General features: G+C 41.8%; 2 protein-coding genes across 2 annotated transcripts; one reads left to right on the top strand and one right to left on the bottom strand.

Moving 5' to 3' along the window:
• The first annotated feature begins 200 nt into the window (after window positions 1-200).
• On the top strand, window positions 201-8747 carry LOC131702033 (armadillo repeat-containing protein 12-like). Its single transcript, XM_059003448.1, has 7 exons — window positions 201-265; window positions 3839-3843; window positions 5515-5666; window positions 7004-7138; window positions 7373-7552; window positions 7929-8000; window positions 8420-8747. Exons 1-7 carry the CDS (start codon window positions 201-203, stop codon window positions 8639-8641), a joined length of 831 nt encoding a protein of 276 aa, XP_058859431.1. The 3' UTR covers window positions 8642-8747.
• A 338-nt stretch (window positions 8748-9085) lies between these two features.
• LOC117427264 (colipase-like) lies at window positions 9086-12158 on the bottom strand. The gene is made up of 3 exons (XM_034045698.3): window positions 12030-12158; window positions 11641-11763; window positions 9086-9422 (listed from the first exon to the last, which is right to left on the bottom strand). Exons 1-3 carry the CDS (start codon window positions 12114-12116, stop codon window positions 9270-9272), a joined length of 363 nt encoding a protein of 120 aa, XP_033901589.2. The 5' UTR covers window positions 12117-12158; the 3' UTR covers window positions 9086-9269.
• Window positions 12159-16194: the final 4036 nt, after the last annotated feature.

The raw sequence follows: 16194 nt of genomic DNA, 5'->3' as shown, positions 1-16194 counted from the left end.
AGTTCTTCAGCTCACAGAGGTCTCCTTTTTTGGGCAGTAAAGTCAGTACTGCCCTGCGGCAGCTCAGAGGCAGCTCTCCCTCCACCACACATTCATTCAGCACCTGGTATAGATCAATTCCAATGCAACTCCAGAAATGTTTATAGAATTCAGCAGGCAGCCCATCCAGCCCAGGTGCTGTTCCATTGGAGAGCTGTGTGATGGCGGTTGTGAGCTCCTCCAGTGTGATGACGGTGTCCAGGCCACGGCTTTCCTCCTCACCCAGGTGAGGGAGACCTTCCAACAGCTGCTCCGTCTCCTGCTGGTCGCAGCCCTCAGCCTGGTACAGTTCTGAATAAAATGTCACCGCGGCCTGACGAAGCTCCGCAGGGCTGGAGACCTCTCACCCCCCGGGCAGCTTCAGAGTAAGCATTTGTTTTCTTTCAGCTTCTTTCTTTTCCAAGCTGAAGAAGAAGGTCGTGGGGGAGTCCATGTCTCTTAATTCCACAAATCTTGCTCTTACCAGGGACCCCTTGACCTTCTCCTCCAGCAGGCTGCCCAGGCGCTGTTTCCTCTCTTTCAAACTGCGATAAGCCCCTTCCGTGCTCTGACCGCCCAGTTCTCTCTCAATCTCTAAAATCTCATTCTCTACTGGCTGGCCACTGCATTCAACTCACTAGTGACGTTCTGGGTGAATTGCTGACAGAATATTTTAATTTGGATTTTCCCCACATCCCACCACTGTCTCAAATTAGAAAAACATCTCTTTTCTTTTCTCCAGTTATTCCAAAATAGTTTGAATGTTTCCTTAAACTGTGTGTCTTGTAATAATTTAATATTAAAGTGCCAATAGGATTTGGAGTGCTGTGCAGTGGGTAAACACAAAACAGCTATGATGAGGTGATGATCAGATAGACGTGGGATGAATACTGCTGCCAATAATTCTATTAAGGTGGTGCTTTTGGGTGTAAAATCTATCTAACCGTGCTCCAGACAGTTGACCATTATTTAATTTAATTTAATCCAAGTATATTGTTTAGATCGATTATGTAAATTTATGTCAACTAAATCAAATTTTGTCAGCACGCCAGCCAGCTCTCTCGCAGATTGGGGATTGGGTTCATCATGATTTCTGTCATAATTAAAATCCAGCGTACAGTTAAAATCCCCTTCCACCAAAATAAAATGCTCTGGATCACACTTCTCTAAAACCTGGTTGAGTTTTTAAAAAAATAAAATCCTGTCATTATACAAATTAGGAGCATAGATATTAAAAAGATCAATAAAAACACCATTTAATTTTAATTCAATTTTTAAAAGCCTCCCTTGTACAACTTCCTCTACAGACACCACGTTTACTCCCAGCCCCGGAGAGAATAAAACTGCCAGCCCCGCACTAACATTAGAGCCGTGACTTAAAATCGCCTTCCCCTTCCACTCTGACAGCCAGTGCGCTTCATTGCTGCTGTCAGAGTGGGTCTCCTGCAATAGAATAAAATTGGCTTTTTTAAACTCAATAAAATTAAAAAATTGGGCCCAGTCCCCCAGGCCACGCCCCCAACACAGAGCTGCCAGTCAGCAGGAGCAGCGCCTGGGACCAGTGCGTCTGGGAACTTCAACCGGCTATAAATGCATTAAGAGATAAAGCGCGCAGGGCTTTTTATGCAATAAAGAATCGGCTATACAAAATTAAACCACCAATAAAAATTTGGCTAAAAATTTTCGACAGCATAATAAAGCCAATCCTTCTGTATGGTAGTGAAGTATGGGGTCCCCTTATGAACCCTGATTATAAAAAATGGGATCAAAGCCCCATAGAGAATTTCCATCTGGAATTCTGTAAACACCTCCTGCAGGTTCACAGGAGTGCAGCCAATAGCGGTTGCAGGGCTGAATTGGGCCAATTCCCCTTACTCTACTCCATACAGAAACGAGCACTCAACTACTGGGTCCATCTACAGCAGGCTGATCCGCAGTCCTACCACCACACTGCACTGCGGAGCTGCTCACAGCCCCCACAAGAGAATCCTCTCAGTAGAATGGTACTGAAGCTCAGCCAAATAAGTCAAATTAATACCAGCGAGCTTCAGAACACCACCAACAAAAAACTCCCAGCACAAAAAATGAAACAAATTAATCTAAATCTGGAAAACAATTATAAAGTACATTGGAATAACGAAATTGAATCACACAATAAATTACAATGCTATCTGGCCCTAAAAAAAGAATTTACCCTTGCAGAATATCTGGTCAGGGTCAAACACACAAAACAAAGACAGATCCTGACCAAGTACAGACTCAGTGACCACAGCCTGGCCATCGAAACTGGCCGGCACAAAAAAACCTGGATTGCCAAAGAAAAAAGGCTGTGCTGTCACTGTGATCTGGGAGAGGTAGAGACAGAAATGCACTTCCTGTTGTCCTGCCCAAAATACACAGAGATACGGGAGAGATATATCCCCCAATTCAAAAAACAAATGGCAGAGTTTAACCTCCTCTCCAATTCGAGTAAAATCCCCATCCTTCTAGGAGAGGATGAGCGAACTGCAAATCTAGCAGCACAGTATGTGTCTGCCTGCCACAACCAGAGGGACAGTGTGTGACACCCTGCATACACGACCATGGATTACTGGTGATGAGGAGGGAGGGAGGGAGGTCATTATATTGTTCAAAGGGAAGGGAACAATGTTTTTTTTGTGTTTGTTATGTTCTGTAATTGTATTTCTGTTTTATTATTTCTGTTTTGTATTATAAAAGCTTTGGCAATACCTGAGCGCTCTCGTCATGCCAATAAAGCATTTTTGAATTTGAATTGAATTTGAGAGAGAGAGAGAGAGAGAGAGAGAGAGAGAGAGAGAGAGAGAGAGAGAGAGAGAGAGAGAGAGAGAGACCTTGTGTTTGATTAAATATGTTAATGTTATACAGTATTTTGAAAGTTTGTAATTGACCCTCGTATCACTGGGGATTACATCTCCCTCACAGTAATTGGTGCCTGTGATCTCGGGACCCAAGTGCTGAAATATGACCCTTATTACTGTCACAACATGTCATTACTGATGGAGGGGATCCCTTGGGGCCGAGCCATCGAATCATACTGTAAAACAGCTTCAGTATCATTTATAAATCATCAAATGAGTGTGTCCTGGGAAAAGAACACGATAACCCCCCATTTAACATGTCTTCAGATAACCTCTCCTTGCTTCTGATCACCTGCTGAATACAATGTCCTAAAAACTGAAACATTTGTGGGTTATACAGTTTTTCCACCACATTTTGCTCATTTGCCAGAAAACAGTTTTTTTCTTGGTAATATTAAGCAACATAATGTGAATCTGAAATTGTGACATTTCTTATTTTTTTGGGACACCTGATTTAATATTATTATTTTGTTCAGAATTAAAAACTTACTAAAACAGATTCTAAATATAAAGAACCGATTCTAAATATAAAGAACAGATTCTACATATAAAAAGATTCTAAATATAAAGAACCGATTCTAAATATAAAGACCCGATTCTAAATATAAAGACACGATTCTAAATATAAAGACCTGATTCTAAATATAAAGAACCGATTCTAAATATAAAGAACCGATTCTAAATATAAAGACCCGATTCTAAATATAAAGAACAGATTCTACATATAAACAGATTCTAAATATAAAGCTTGAACAATGCCACACTCACACACACACACACACACACACACACACACACACAAACACACACACACACACACACACACACACTCACACACTGTTGTGTTAGAGTTTTCTTTTCATTGTCAGTCTCTTCTCAAACCATATGAACAAACATCTGACACAATAACACAAATGTTGTATATGATGCTTATATTTCAGGTGGCGTGAGTGTTGCACTTTGATTTTAGTTTTTGGCTCTGCTATTATGAAATGCATATTTGAGTATTTTAGTATGTCTGCCACATTTTATAAGATTATAAGATTAAAACCATTTTTTAAAATCATTTGGCATATGTATGTTAATGAAAAAAATGTATCATCCAATTTTTTATATCATTTTGATGTATGTCATTTAAAGGGGGATTTTATCATCATGTTTTCTTTTTACTATTTCTCAGAATTGTTCTGTATGCTGTTCATTTGTTGTTTTGATCTGGAAAGCGATTTGAGGCGCTTCATCACGAAAGGTGTATATAAGAAATAAAGACTGATTGATATGCTCACTGCTATGTTTAGAATACATTTTAAATATACAGAACTGGCACAGATATGTAGTATATGTAGATATGTGTCCCATCTAAATTCATACATTATTGACCCTGGCAGTAACACTCAGTAAGAAACAGCCATGTGGCTGCACCATGGACCAGCAGTAACAGATGGCACTGTCACACTGCTGAGAATTGTATTCAATTACCAAACGCAGCGCTCGATGAGACAGATGCGGCGTATTGATCTGCTTTGTGAGTACAGCCGTTCTGTTAAACAGGCAATCTGATGGATGGCGTTTACAAGGACACATTGGCACCTTTGAAGACCGCTCCCGATGCAAATGCGCAGCCTACTTGTGCAACAGAACCCTACTGACCCGCAATATGATCGAGTGCAGGCCAGCGGTATAATAATAATAATAATAATAATAATAATAATAATAATAATAATAATAATAAGTATGCTACCTTTGCAAAACTATTTTACAAAGGTGTACTTGAGGTTATTTATATTTTTGAGAAAACGCTAGGCTTCAATGTAAGCCATATGCATATGCAGTCAGCGTACAGGTACGGGGCGGGGTTGAGAACTGGTGTTCGCTCGCAACACCACGAACACCGATGAGGTGGCATTGCATTCACTCAACTATCTCACTGCTATTAATATCAAACAAAACACAAAACCAGCACCACTACAGAGCAAGCTGAAAGCATTCCAATGATCAGCAGAATGGGCAGCTTACAGCCATTAGTTAGGAAGGTGACGTGAAGATTTTCACGCACGTTGCCATCTCGCGGCTCGCAGTCAGTGCCCGCAAGTGTAACTGGCGTTCAGAGCGCATTCCATTCTTTTGCACGGTCTGTTTTCATTTGAAACTCCGCTCACTGAGCGCGCAGTTAGGAACGCTCAGCGCCACACACACCGAGTGAGGATGCTGACAGACTCATCAGAACACACGTTGTTAAAACGTCAATACACTGCCCTCATTGTCGTTGCTATGATCAAACCCCTCTTTTCCGCTAAGTTCTTCAAAGTGCTTGGAGAAGCAGTCATTCCTTCCTGCTGAAAAAATACATTGAATCGTCTAAAAAAAAACAGTGACGTTAAAGAATCCTGAAGAGAATTGATCGGAAATCGACGGTAGGGTGTGGCTTCTTTCTGTGTGGAAAACATAATTGTCTGTGCTGGTTTGACAATAAAGTTAAATAAATTACGACAATCTATATACTGAACATATTTTTTTGTCCTCTTAATATATTGTGCATATATTTCAAACATATCTAACTATCTCAGATATAATAGAATAAGGGAATGTATTGTGTTTGTTTTTTCACATGTATTAGAGTGCGCTGGTAAAGTGAAGAAGTTGAAGAAAACTCAAAACCCGGAACACTTAAGCAGGCTGTTTGAGCAGCTGGTGGAGAAGAACAGCACACACGGCAGGGCTGCCCTCCTGTGTGAGATCCGTCAGTATCTGGAGCTGTGTGAACACACGGTGAGGCTGCAGGCTTGCCTCCTGTTAAAACATTAGCAACAACGGAACCTGGTCACAGAGCTTTAAAAATAAACCAGCGTTTACACTGGTTCGTTTGATGAGGGATTTTTAATGCAATACTATAGAGTTAGGATTTAAATCTCTGCTTCCTGGTATGGTATCACTTCCTGTGCTGCTGGTGAGCTTCACTCCCATGGTCCCAGCCTCACTCCCATGGTCTCACCCTCACTCCCATGGTCTCACCCTCACTCCCATGGTCTCACCCTCATTCCCATGGTCCCAGGCTCACTCCCATGGTCCCAGCCTCACTCCCATGGTCTCACCCTCACTCCCATGGTCCCAGCCTCACTCCCATGGTCCCATACTCACTCCCATGGTCTCACCCTCACTCCCATGGTCTCACCCTCTCCCATGGTCCCAGCCTCACTCCCTCACTCCCATGGTCCCAGCCTCACTCCCATGGTCCCAGACTCACTCCCATGGTCTCACCCTCACTCCCATGATCTCACCCTCACTCCCATGGTCCCAGCCTCACTCCCATGGTCCCAGCCTTACTCTCTCACTCCCATGGTCCCAGACTCACTCCCATGGTCTCACCCTCACTCCCATGGTCCCAGCCTCACTCCCATGGTCTCACCCTCACTCCCATGGTCCCAGCCTCACTCCCATGGTCCCAGCCTCACTCCCATGGTCCCAGACTCACTCCCATGGTCTCACCCTCACTCCCATGATCCCAGCATCACTGCCATGGTCCCAGCCTCACTCCCATGATCTCACCCTCACTGACATGGGCCCAGCCTCACTCGCATGGTCCCAGCCTCACTCCCATGGTCCCAGCCTCACTCCCTCACTCCCATGATCCCAGCCTCACTCCCATGGTCCCAGCCTCACTCCCATGGTCTCACCCTCACTCCCATGGTCCCAGCCTCACTCCCATGGTCCCAGACTCACTCCCATGGTCTCACCCTCACTCCCATGATCCCAGCCTCACTCCCATGGTCCCAGTCTTACTCCCATGGTCTCACCCTCACTCCCATGGGCCCAGCCTCACTCCCATGGTCCCAGCCTCATTCCCATGGTCTCAGCCTCACTCCGGTGCTGAGCACCATGAAAGCCAGGTTGACCCCATGGGCCAGGCTGATGTGTTTCTGATCAGTTCGTGTCCCTGTGTAAAGGAATTCTTTCATTTTCATGCTGGCACTGTTGTGCACTATTAATAGGTTATGTGTTTTTGTCAAGTTTACATTTTTGAATGTTTGGAACTCACTACATGCAACGCAGGGTTAAGAATAAGAATGACAATGCTGCAGTTGACTGTTCCTCTATTCTCCATTCAGGAAGTGACATTTTTGCCTGTTCAGATTGGCATCATTGCTGCAATGCTGGAGGATGAAGACATGGTGGTTACAACAAACTGCTTCCAAGTCCTCAACAGCTTGGCAGGGAACTTCAGCAACCAAAAGGAGATGCAGGTACTGCACAGCAATAGAGAAAGCAATGGCTTGTTCAAATTGACAAGCCCAATATTGTGACCACCCCCATGGTAAACCACCAGCTTAAAAACGAACAGCCTCTCCTAAGGTGATGTGTAAAAGCAACGTTAGTAAAAACTAAAGTTACATAGCTGGTGCAGCCAAGCTCTGGAAACAAGGCCACCGCTATGTAAAGACAGCTTTTCCTTGCTTTCTTTCTGTGTGTTTTTCTAGAAGTGCATCCCCCGGATTATTTATTTCTCAGCCCAGAGTGCGTGCCTGGAGCAGCAGATAGCTGGCCTCGGGCTGATCAGCACACTGGCGCTCTGCAGCGGGAACCATCCCGAGATCCTGAAGGGCATTCCGGAGTACCTGCGCATCCTGCAGACAGCGCGCTACAGTGGCAGGGTCTCGGTACGTGCCAGTAACAGAGATGAGGAGACGGGGGCTACAAGGCAGTCTCCTCAGTGAAATCGATGCATTAACCACACAGCACTTGTTTCAATTTATGTAAGGTTTCTGTTTCTTCTAATAACACTATTTTTAATAATAATAGTATCTTTGCATGGTATTTTCTGCAGAGTTCCCATGCGTTTCCAATGGTCATACTATGCATTTATCATAGTGGTTGCCTTGTTTATTAATATGTTTTACCATACCTCATTATTTATTGCAATGCTTCCCTATGCTTTCCCAGGCTTTCACTGTGCTGTATTACTCTTTGCTCTGCTGTTGCTATGGGAAACATTTATAAGTGAAGACACCTTTTGATAAAATGACTTGTTTTTAGATGATTATCACAAGAATCCTATTCAGTCTGTCTACAAACCGAGGCCTCGCCTATGTTTTGCTGAACTCCAAGGTGAGTTTTGTGTCTTTATTCTTTTGTAAATTGTTTTGCAGATAATCTACCAGATGACTGTGGGTGCTGACCCTCTTTTAATGAACCCTTACTGTATGTGTAATCTCTCCTGCTTGTACTTCATGCATGTAACATAGTTCAGCATGATTAAAGGACTGATTTCAGGCACTCAGCTGGGCTGCATGAATTACTGACATGTCACAAGTCTCTTAAGTGTATTTTAGCCTTGTAGCAAAATCCAAGGTTTGGTCCTATTTTAATATTCAAACAGTGGCGGTATTTAGACCCACCAGTCGTTTAGATCAATTGAATAACCCCCATCTTGTCAAATCGGTGCCCTACGCCTGTTACTGACAGTGTGTGTGCGTGTGTGCATGCGTGTGTGTGTTTCGCTTTACTCTTCCACCTCTGTGGTGTAGGTCGAGCCTGCGTTCCTCCACCTCTTCAACCCCTTTGTGAATAAATACATCATATACCAGCTCCTGGCCTTCGTGGGCAACCTGAACGAGAGCCTCAAGAGCGAGAACTCCTCGTGTGTGCAGTGGGAGTACAACGAGGAGTCCCTGTATGTGCTTCTCTTCAGCTCCGACTCCCCGCTTCTCAACAAGCTGCTGCCACTCATGAACCACAATGACACGTGAGTCAAGAGCGCCACCATCAGCATCGTCAGCAAGCTCGTGTAACACAGTGATGACTGTGTGGTACATTACTATTGCAAACATAGACTCCAATAAACCAAGAAGAATCTTTACCTCTACCGCATTGCTGCTGTTGTTGTTTTAGATACAAGTGACTGATCAGCTTGTATCAAACACAGAACTAAATTAGCCTGGAATAATGTGGGGTTTTTTTTTTCATTTGCATTAAAGTTCTGTCCTATAGGAGTGCCAGTATTTCCCCTCTTTCCTGGTTTTCGCACACTGAATGTACTGAGAACTCTGTTGTTCCAAATAGATAATAAATCGATATAAAGTACTTTATCGTGTAGCACTGTCAGGTAAGTACAATATGAATGATTAAATATGAATCTGTAATTACTGAATGTGCGAAACAAGAAGCATGCAGAAGGTCTGTTGCAAAGCACTGATTTATTTGATAGAGTAAAGGGGGGGGGGGGGGTCACTCCACTCCATTGCTATCCAGGAATGCTGTGAGGATGTCATCCAAGCTGTGCGGTGTTTAAGAGAAACAGCATCTGCAACCGCAGAACCGTTTGTCAGTGTTAGCAGGAGAGTGCTGGAGCAGTTGAGTGGGACAGGGTGTGTCTGTTTAAGAAGATTCTGCCGTGTCACGGGACACCTCTTCACTGGGATCGTAACAGACTCCGAAGTTGGTGTTTGTGATGGAACCACCGATGCTGATGCCAGACTTACACTTGAGACCACTTTCACACGGACAGCGGTAGTAGGTCCCATATAGAGTCTGAAAAACACAATACAGCATGACTGTAACTCCCACAAATCGCATGCATGTCAGTCTTTATCAAAATACAGCATGACTGTAACTCCCACAAATCGCATGCATGTCAGTCTTTATCAAAATACAGCATGACTGTAACTCCCACAAATCGCATGCATGTCAGTCTTTATCAAAATACAGCATGACTGTAACTCCCACAAATCGCATGCATGTCAGTCTTTATCAAAATACAGCATGACTGTAACTCCCACAAATCGCATGCATGTCAGTCTTTATCAAAAGATACATCACTGTTTGCTTATCATCGTGAGAATTACAGTAATATATAGTTATTGAAAAAAAATACGGATATATTATTAATGCTACTAAAACTTTTTTAAATAGTGGTTGAGTCAGAAGTCTCATCGGCAAACATTGTATCAAAACCCACCTGGGTTAAAGCTTTGTGAATAGACCCCTAAACACTGGACATTCCAGATATATATATATATATATATATATATATATATATATATATATATATATATATATATATATATCAAACAAACCACTAGAGGGCACTCTAGTCTTAATTTGCCGGGATGTGCTGAAGAATCTGTGCTAGAAGACCCTGGTAAACACTTTGGGTTTGACTTGCAAACTGATTTATCAGGATGATCCAAATCACTGGATCTGGATCTCTTGACAGCTTCAGTACAAGATTGGCTATTGATTATCTGAATGGAGTCCAAGCCACTCAGATGAGAAGGAATTCGAAAATGATTACGTTTCATATGTTGTTGTATTTCTTACCAGTCTTGAGAATATAGTGAATATTTACCCCATAGAAATCTCTAATAACTCACTCAGTAGATGTGCCAGCATTGTATTGTATTTGGTATTTTAAAAATTGGAAAGTGTGTGTTTGTTACTTCCTTGAAGCTAGAAATAGTATGTCCAATCCTAAAGTAGTTCCCTGATGGAAGGAATCTTTGAAACGGAGAAGATGATCCGTGATTTAAAAGACATCAAATTAAACTAGAAGCTCAAGGAAAGACCTGTGGCTGGTTTCACAGGCCCAGATGAGCGCTACTCTCGGACTGCCTAATGTTAGTTTATGTAATTAGTGCTAACAGAGGGCTCTGAACCCATCTGCAAAACCTTCCGCTGAAGCTTGAATCGGTTTTATAAGCGAGAGAAGCATCGCAACCTTGGATTGAAGCCAGCCCTTATCTCCACTCTTAGCAAGATGCTGTTTTTCTTTTATTTGATGTAGTTTTGACCTCGTCATGTATTATTTAACCAGCTGTTCCATTCGCACAGCCGGTGTGCTGCAATCTGTCAGCTACTGACCTATGCTTTGAATATTCACGAAACTGCTCTGCAGTGTTGTATAAAAACGCCGTAATGCTATTGACAGGTAAGAACATGTTTTGGGTGTTATTATACCAAATCTTCTACAACAGTCTTGGGTATCAATGCTCGTTCAGCTAAGCTTAATGGTGCCCAATCAGAATACAATTAGACCTCCAGCACATCGTACTGGTGCAACGCTCCATCCTAACTCCGGCCCTCGGTGTGCTGGTACAGCAAGTCCAATTATCATCTCTGAATCATTTCCAAATATTTCAAACTATTTTAATATATCTTAAAATATTTTAAAATATCTAAAATACAAAATAAAAATGATGAGCTTGAAATATCTAAAATGCACTTTCAGATATCTTCAAATAATTTTCAGATATTTTAAATTCAGTTTAAGATATCTCGAAATTACTTCTCATTCATTTAGAGATATCTCGAAATCATTTGAGCTCAAAATAACTTCCTGTTCATTTAGAGATGTCTAAAAATGGCCAGGAAGTCCGTTTATAAATAGATATATTTTAAACTAATTTAGAGATATCTCTAAATTAACAGGAAGTTATTTTGATATATCTCTAAATGACAGTTTGGCGTAAAATGCTAGCAAAAAATTATTTAAAGATATCTGTAAATTAATTAGAGATCTCTTTCATTTTTAAATATCTCAAAATGAAATGAAGATATCTTAAATGGTTTATTTACAGATATCTCTAAATATTTCAAGATATGTTAACATGCAATGTGAAATGTCTCTGAATGATAATTTGGCTTGCCATATGTTGGCTGGGTCTTGGCGAGCGGTGGTCTTGGGGCTGTCCGCTAAGAGCATGCATTCCTTTAGGCTCCGTTAGTGGACCGGTGAACTAGGGTTGCTTACCTTTACAGAGCATTCTTGCTTGTCGGCAGCTAAATGGACACATCGAGCCAAGCTGACCCCTGAGGTCCTGTGACAACAGGAGCTTTTACACTGGAGGCTGTTGAAACACAACTCGCCATTCTCCTGCAAACGCATAAGTAATAAAAACAAAGCTTTACAGATTGGAGGTAAAGAGTAATCTTATTCTGAAGTTTATTCACAAGGATTTTGATAAACAAACACAAATACACAATGTACCACACTGGGAACAAGTTGTTCACAATATATAACGCTGATTAGGTCCAAAGCACACCCGTCATCTACATTCTAATACATTCGGTGTGTATGTATGTAGAGCAAGCGACTTTGATGTAAGAAAGAAAGGCGGGTATAAAAGGATCCTGTCTTACCAGGTTAATGAATATTCCTTTGTTTTGAGGAGGAGCTGCCATCACAGCAGCCAGTGAGCAGGCGATAAAGACGAGGAGCGTTCTCATGGCGAAGGTGGTTCGGGTATCCTCTGGGGTGCTGTGCTGGGGAAAAGCTGATGTGATGTATCCAGTTCTTCAAACTCTGTCTTATATAATGTAACTTCACGTGATAGCGGCTCTTATCTCATAGGGAACAGAAGTTTAAAACCTGGCACGTATTATTAACTATTATTAATACCACATGGTGAAATCTCACAGAGAGCAAACAGGATCTTTCCAGGATCTTCTGTTTGTTGAAATTAACATTCTAGCCTATACTGTATCCCAGTTTATTGCCATGCAGTTGCTAAGTGGATACTGGACAAGGTAGCAGATGTTAGATTACTTTTAAAAAATTGACAAACCCAGGCTTCTATATTTACTAAAAGCATTTCCAAATGGGAACACAACTGCAATCTGATAGAATTGCATATTTTTATTCTAGCGTTTTTTATTTTTATTATTATTGTTATTTTTAATTTATTTGAATATAGAGACTGGAAACAGACATGTTTGGGGTTAGGGTTGAGTTGAGCAGTCGTTGCAGTTCATCCCTTTTCACTGCGTATGTTAAGAGTGCTTCTGTTGTACACCGACATAACATCTAAGAGACATTTAGAAAAGCTCCTCTTTCATAAATACAAACTCAAATACTGGCACTGTACATTCAATTAATAATAGCACTGCACATTCAATTAGTAATAGCACAGCACATTCAATTAGTAATAGCACTGTACATTCAATTAATAATAGCACTGCACATTCAATTAGTAATAGCACTGTACATTCAATTAGTAATAGCACTGTACATTCAATTAATAATAGCACAGCACATTCAATTAATAATAGCACAGCACATTCAATTAGTAATAGCACTGCACATTCAATTAGTAATAGCACTGCACATTCAATTAATAATAGCACTGCACATTCAATTAGTAATAGCACTGTACATTCAATTAGTAATAGCACAGCACATTCAATTAATAATAGCACAGCACATTCAATTAGTAATAGCACTGTACATTCAATTAATAATAGCACTGCACATTCAATTAGTAATAGCACTGTACATTCAATTAATAATAGCACAGCACATTCAATTAATAATAGCACAGCACATTCAATTAGTAATAGCACTGCACATTCAATTAGTAATAGCACAGCACATTCAATTAATAATAGCACAGCACATTCAATTAGTAATAGCACTGTACATTCAATTAATAATAGCACTGCACATTCAATTAGTAATAGCACTGTACATTCAATTAGTAATAGCACTGTACATTCAATTAATAATAGCACAGCACATTCAATTAATAATAGCACAGCACATTCAATTAGTAAAAGCACTGTACGTTCAATTAATAATAGCACTGCACATTCAATTAGTAATAGCACTGTACATTCAATTAGTAATAGCACTGTACATTCAATTAGTAATAGCACTGTACATTCAATTAATAATAGCACAGCACATTCAATTAGTAATAGCACTGTACATTCAATTAATAATAGCACAGCACATTCAATTAGTAATAGCACTGCACCTTCAATTAGTAATAGCACTGTACATTCAATTAGTAATAGCACTTTGCCCTCACTCAAACACTTAGTTACCCTTGTTTTGAATGATATTGTTGATATTGTTTTCTTGAGGCATGCTAAATAATTCAGAGCTTCTTTTCAGTTGTTGCGGTGCCGAGTTCCTCAAGGGAAATCTCCAATGTGCACCTGCTTGCACTGCTTCCTAATGAAAACACCTGATGCACTGCTTCCTAATGAAAACACCTGATGCACTGCTTCCTAATGAAAACACCTGCTCGCACTGCTTCCTAATGAAAACACCTGCTCGCACTGCTTCCTAATGAAAACACCTGCTCGCACTGCTTCCTAATGAAAACACCTGCTAGCACTGCTTTCTAATGCACTGCTTCCTAATGAAAACACCTGATGCACTGCTTCCTAATGCAAACACCTGCTCGCACTGCTTCCTAATGAAAACACCTGCTCGCACTGCTTCCTAATGAAAACAACTGCTCGCACTGCTTCCTAATGAAAACACCTGCTCGCACTGCTTCCTAATGAAAACACCTGCTCGCACTGCTTCCTAATGAAAACACCTGCTGGCACTGCTTCCTAATGAAAACACCTGCTCGCACTGCTTTCTAATGCACTGCTTCCTAATGAAAACACCTGATGCACTGCTTCCTAATGAAAACACCTGATGCACTGCTTTCCAATGCACTGCTTCCTAATGAAAACACCTGATGCACTGCTTCCTAATGAAAACACCTGCTAGCACTGCTTCCTAATGAAAACACCTGCTAGCACTGCTTCCTAATGAAAACACCTGCTAGCACTGCTTCCTAATGAAAACACCTGATGCACTGCTTCCTAATGAAAACACCTGCTCGCACTGCTTCCTAATGAAAACACCTGATGCACTGCTTCCTAATGAAAACACCTGCTCGCACTGCTTCCTAATGAAAACACCTGCTAGCACTGCTTCCTAATGAAAACACCTGCTCGCTCTGCCTCCTAATGAAAACACCTGCTGGCACTGCTTCCTAATGAAAACACCTGCTAGCACTGCTTCCTAATGAAAACACCTGCTAGCACTGCTTCCTAATGAAAACACCTGATGCACTGCTTCCTAATGAAAACACCTGCTAGCACTGCTTCCTAATGAAAACACCTGATGCACTGCTTCCTAATGAAAACACCTGCTAGCACTGCTTCCTAATGAAAACACCTGATGGCACTGCTTCCTAATGAAAACACCTGCTCGCACTGCTTCCTAATGAAAACACCTGCTCGCACTGCTTCCTAATGAAAACACCTGCTAGCACTGCTTTCTAATGCACTGCTTCCTAATGAAAACACCTGATGCACTGCTTCCTAATGCAAACACCTGCTCGCACTGCTTCCTAATGAAAACACCTGCTCGCACTGCTTCCTAATGAAAACACCTGCTCGCACTGCTTCCTAATGAAAACACCTGCTCGCACTGCATCCTAATGAAAACACCTGCTCGCACTGCTTCCTAATGAAAACACCTGCTCGCACTGCTTCCTAATGAAAACACCTGCTCGCACTGCTTTCTAATGCACTGCTTCCTAATGAAAACACCTGATGCACTGCTTCCTAATGAAAACACCTGATGCACTGCTTTCCAATGCACTGCTTCCTAATGAAAACACCTGATGCACTGCTTCCTAATGAAAACACCTGCTCGCACTGCTTCCTAATGAAAACACCTGATGCACTGCTTCCTAATGAAAACACCTGCTCGCACTGCTTCCTAATGAAAACACCTGCTAGCACTGCTTCCTAATGAAAACACCTGCTCGCTCTGCCTCCTAATGAAAACACCTGCTGGCACTGCTTCCTAATGAAAACACCTGCTAGCACTGCTTCCTAATGAAAACACCTGCTAGCACTGCTTCCTAATGAAAACACCTGATGCACTGCTTCCTAATGAAAACACCTGCTAGCACTGCTTCCTAATGAAAACACCTGATGCACTGCTTCCTAATGAAAACACCTGCTAGCACTGCTTCCTAATGAAAACACCTGCTGGCACTGCTTCCTAATGAAAACACCTGCTCGCACTGCTTCCTAATGAAAACACCTGCTCGCACTGCTTCCTAATGAAAACACCTGCTGGCACTGCTTCCTAATGAAAACACCTGCTTGCACTGCTTCCTAATGAAAACACCTGCTCGCACTGCTTCCTAATGAAAACACCTGCTCGCACTGCCTCCTAATGAAAACACCTGCTCCCACTGCTTCCTAATGCACTGCTTCCTAATGAAAACACCTGCTCGCACTGCTTCCTAATGAAAACACCTGCTCACACTGCTTCCTAATGAAAACACCTGCTCGCACTGCTTCCTAATGAAAACACCTGCTGGCACTGCTTCCTAATGAAAAGCCTGACGTTTCAATTAGTCCAGACAGTGGCACATCTAAATACGGCCGCTTTTTGACTGTTCCTGCTGACAACCAACGAGTCGTTTTAGCCTCCTGACAGCAAGACGACTTTATTATACAGAAATTCAAAACAGTCTACTACTACTACTACTACTACTACTACTAC

This window comes from Acipenser ruthenus, chromosome 29 (assembly GCF_902713425.1).
Source record: "Acipenser ruthenus chromosome 29, fAciRut3.2 maternal haplotype, whole genome shotgun sequence".
NCBI classification, from domain to species: domain Eukaryota; kingdom Metazoa; phylum Chordata; class Actinopteri; order Acipenseriformes; family Acipenseridae; genus Acipenser; species Acipenser ruthenus.
The sequence above is the reverse complement of the archived record's forward strand: the minus strand, read 5'-3'. Positions and strand labels throughout refer to the sequence as shown.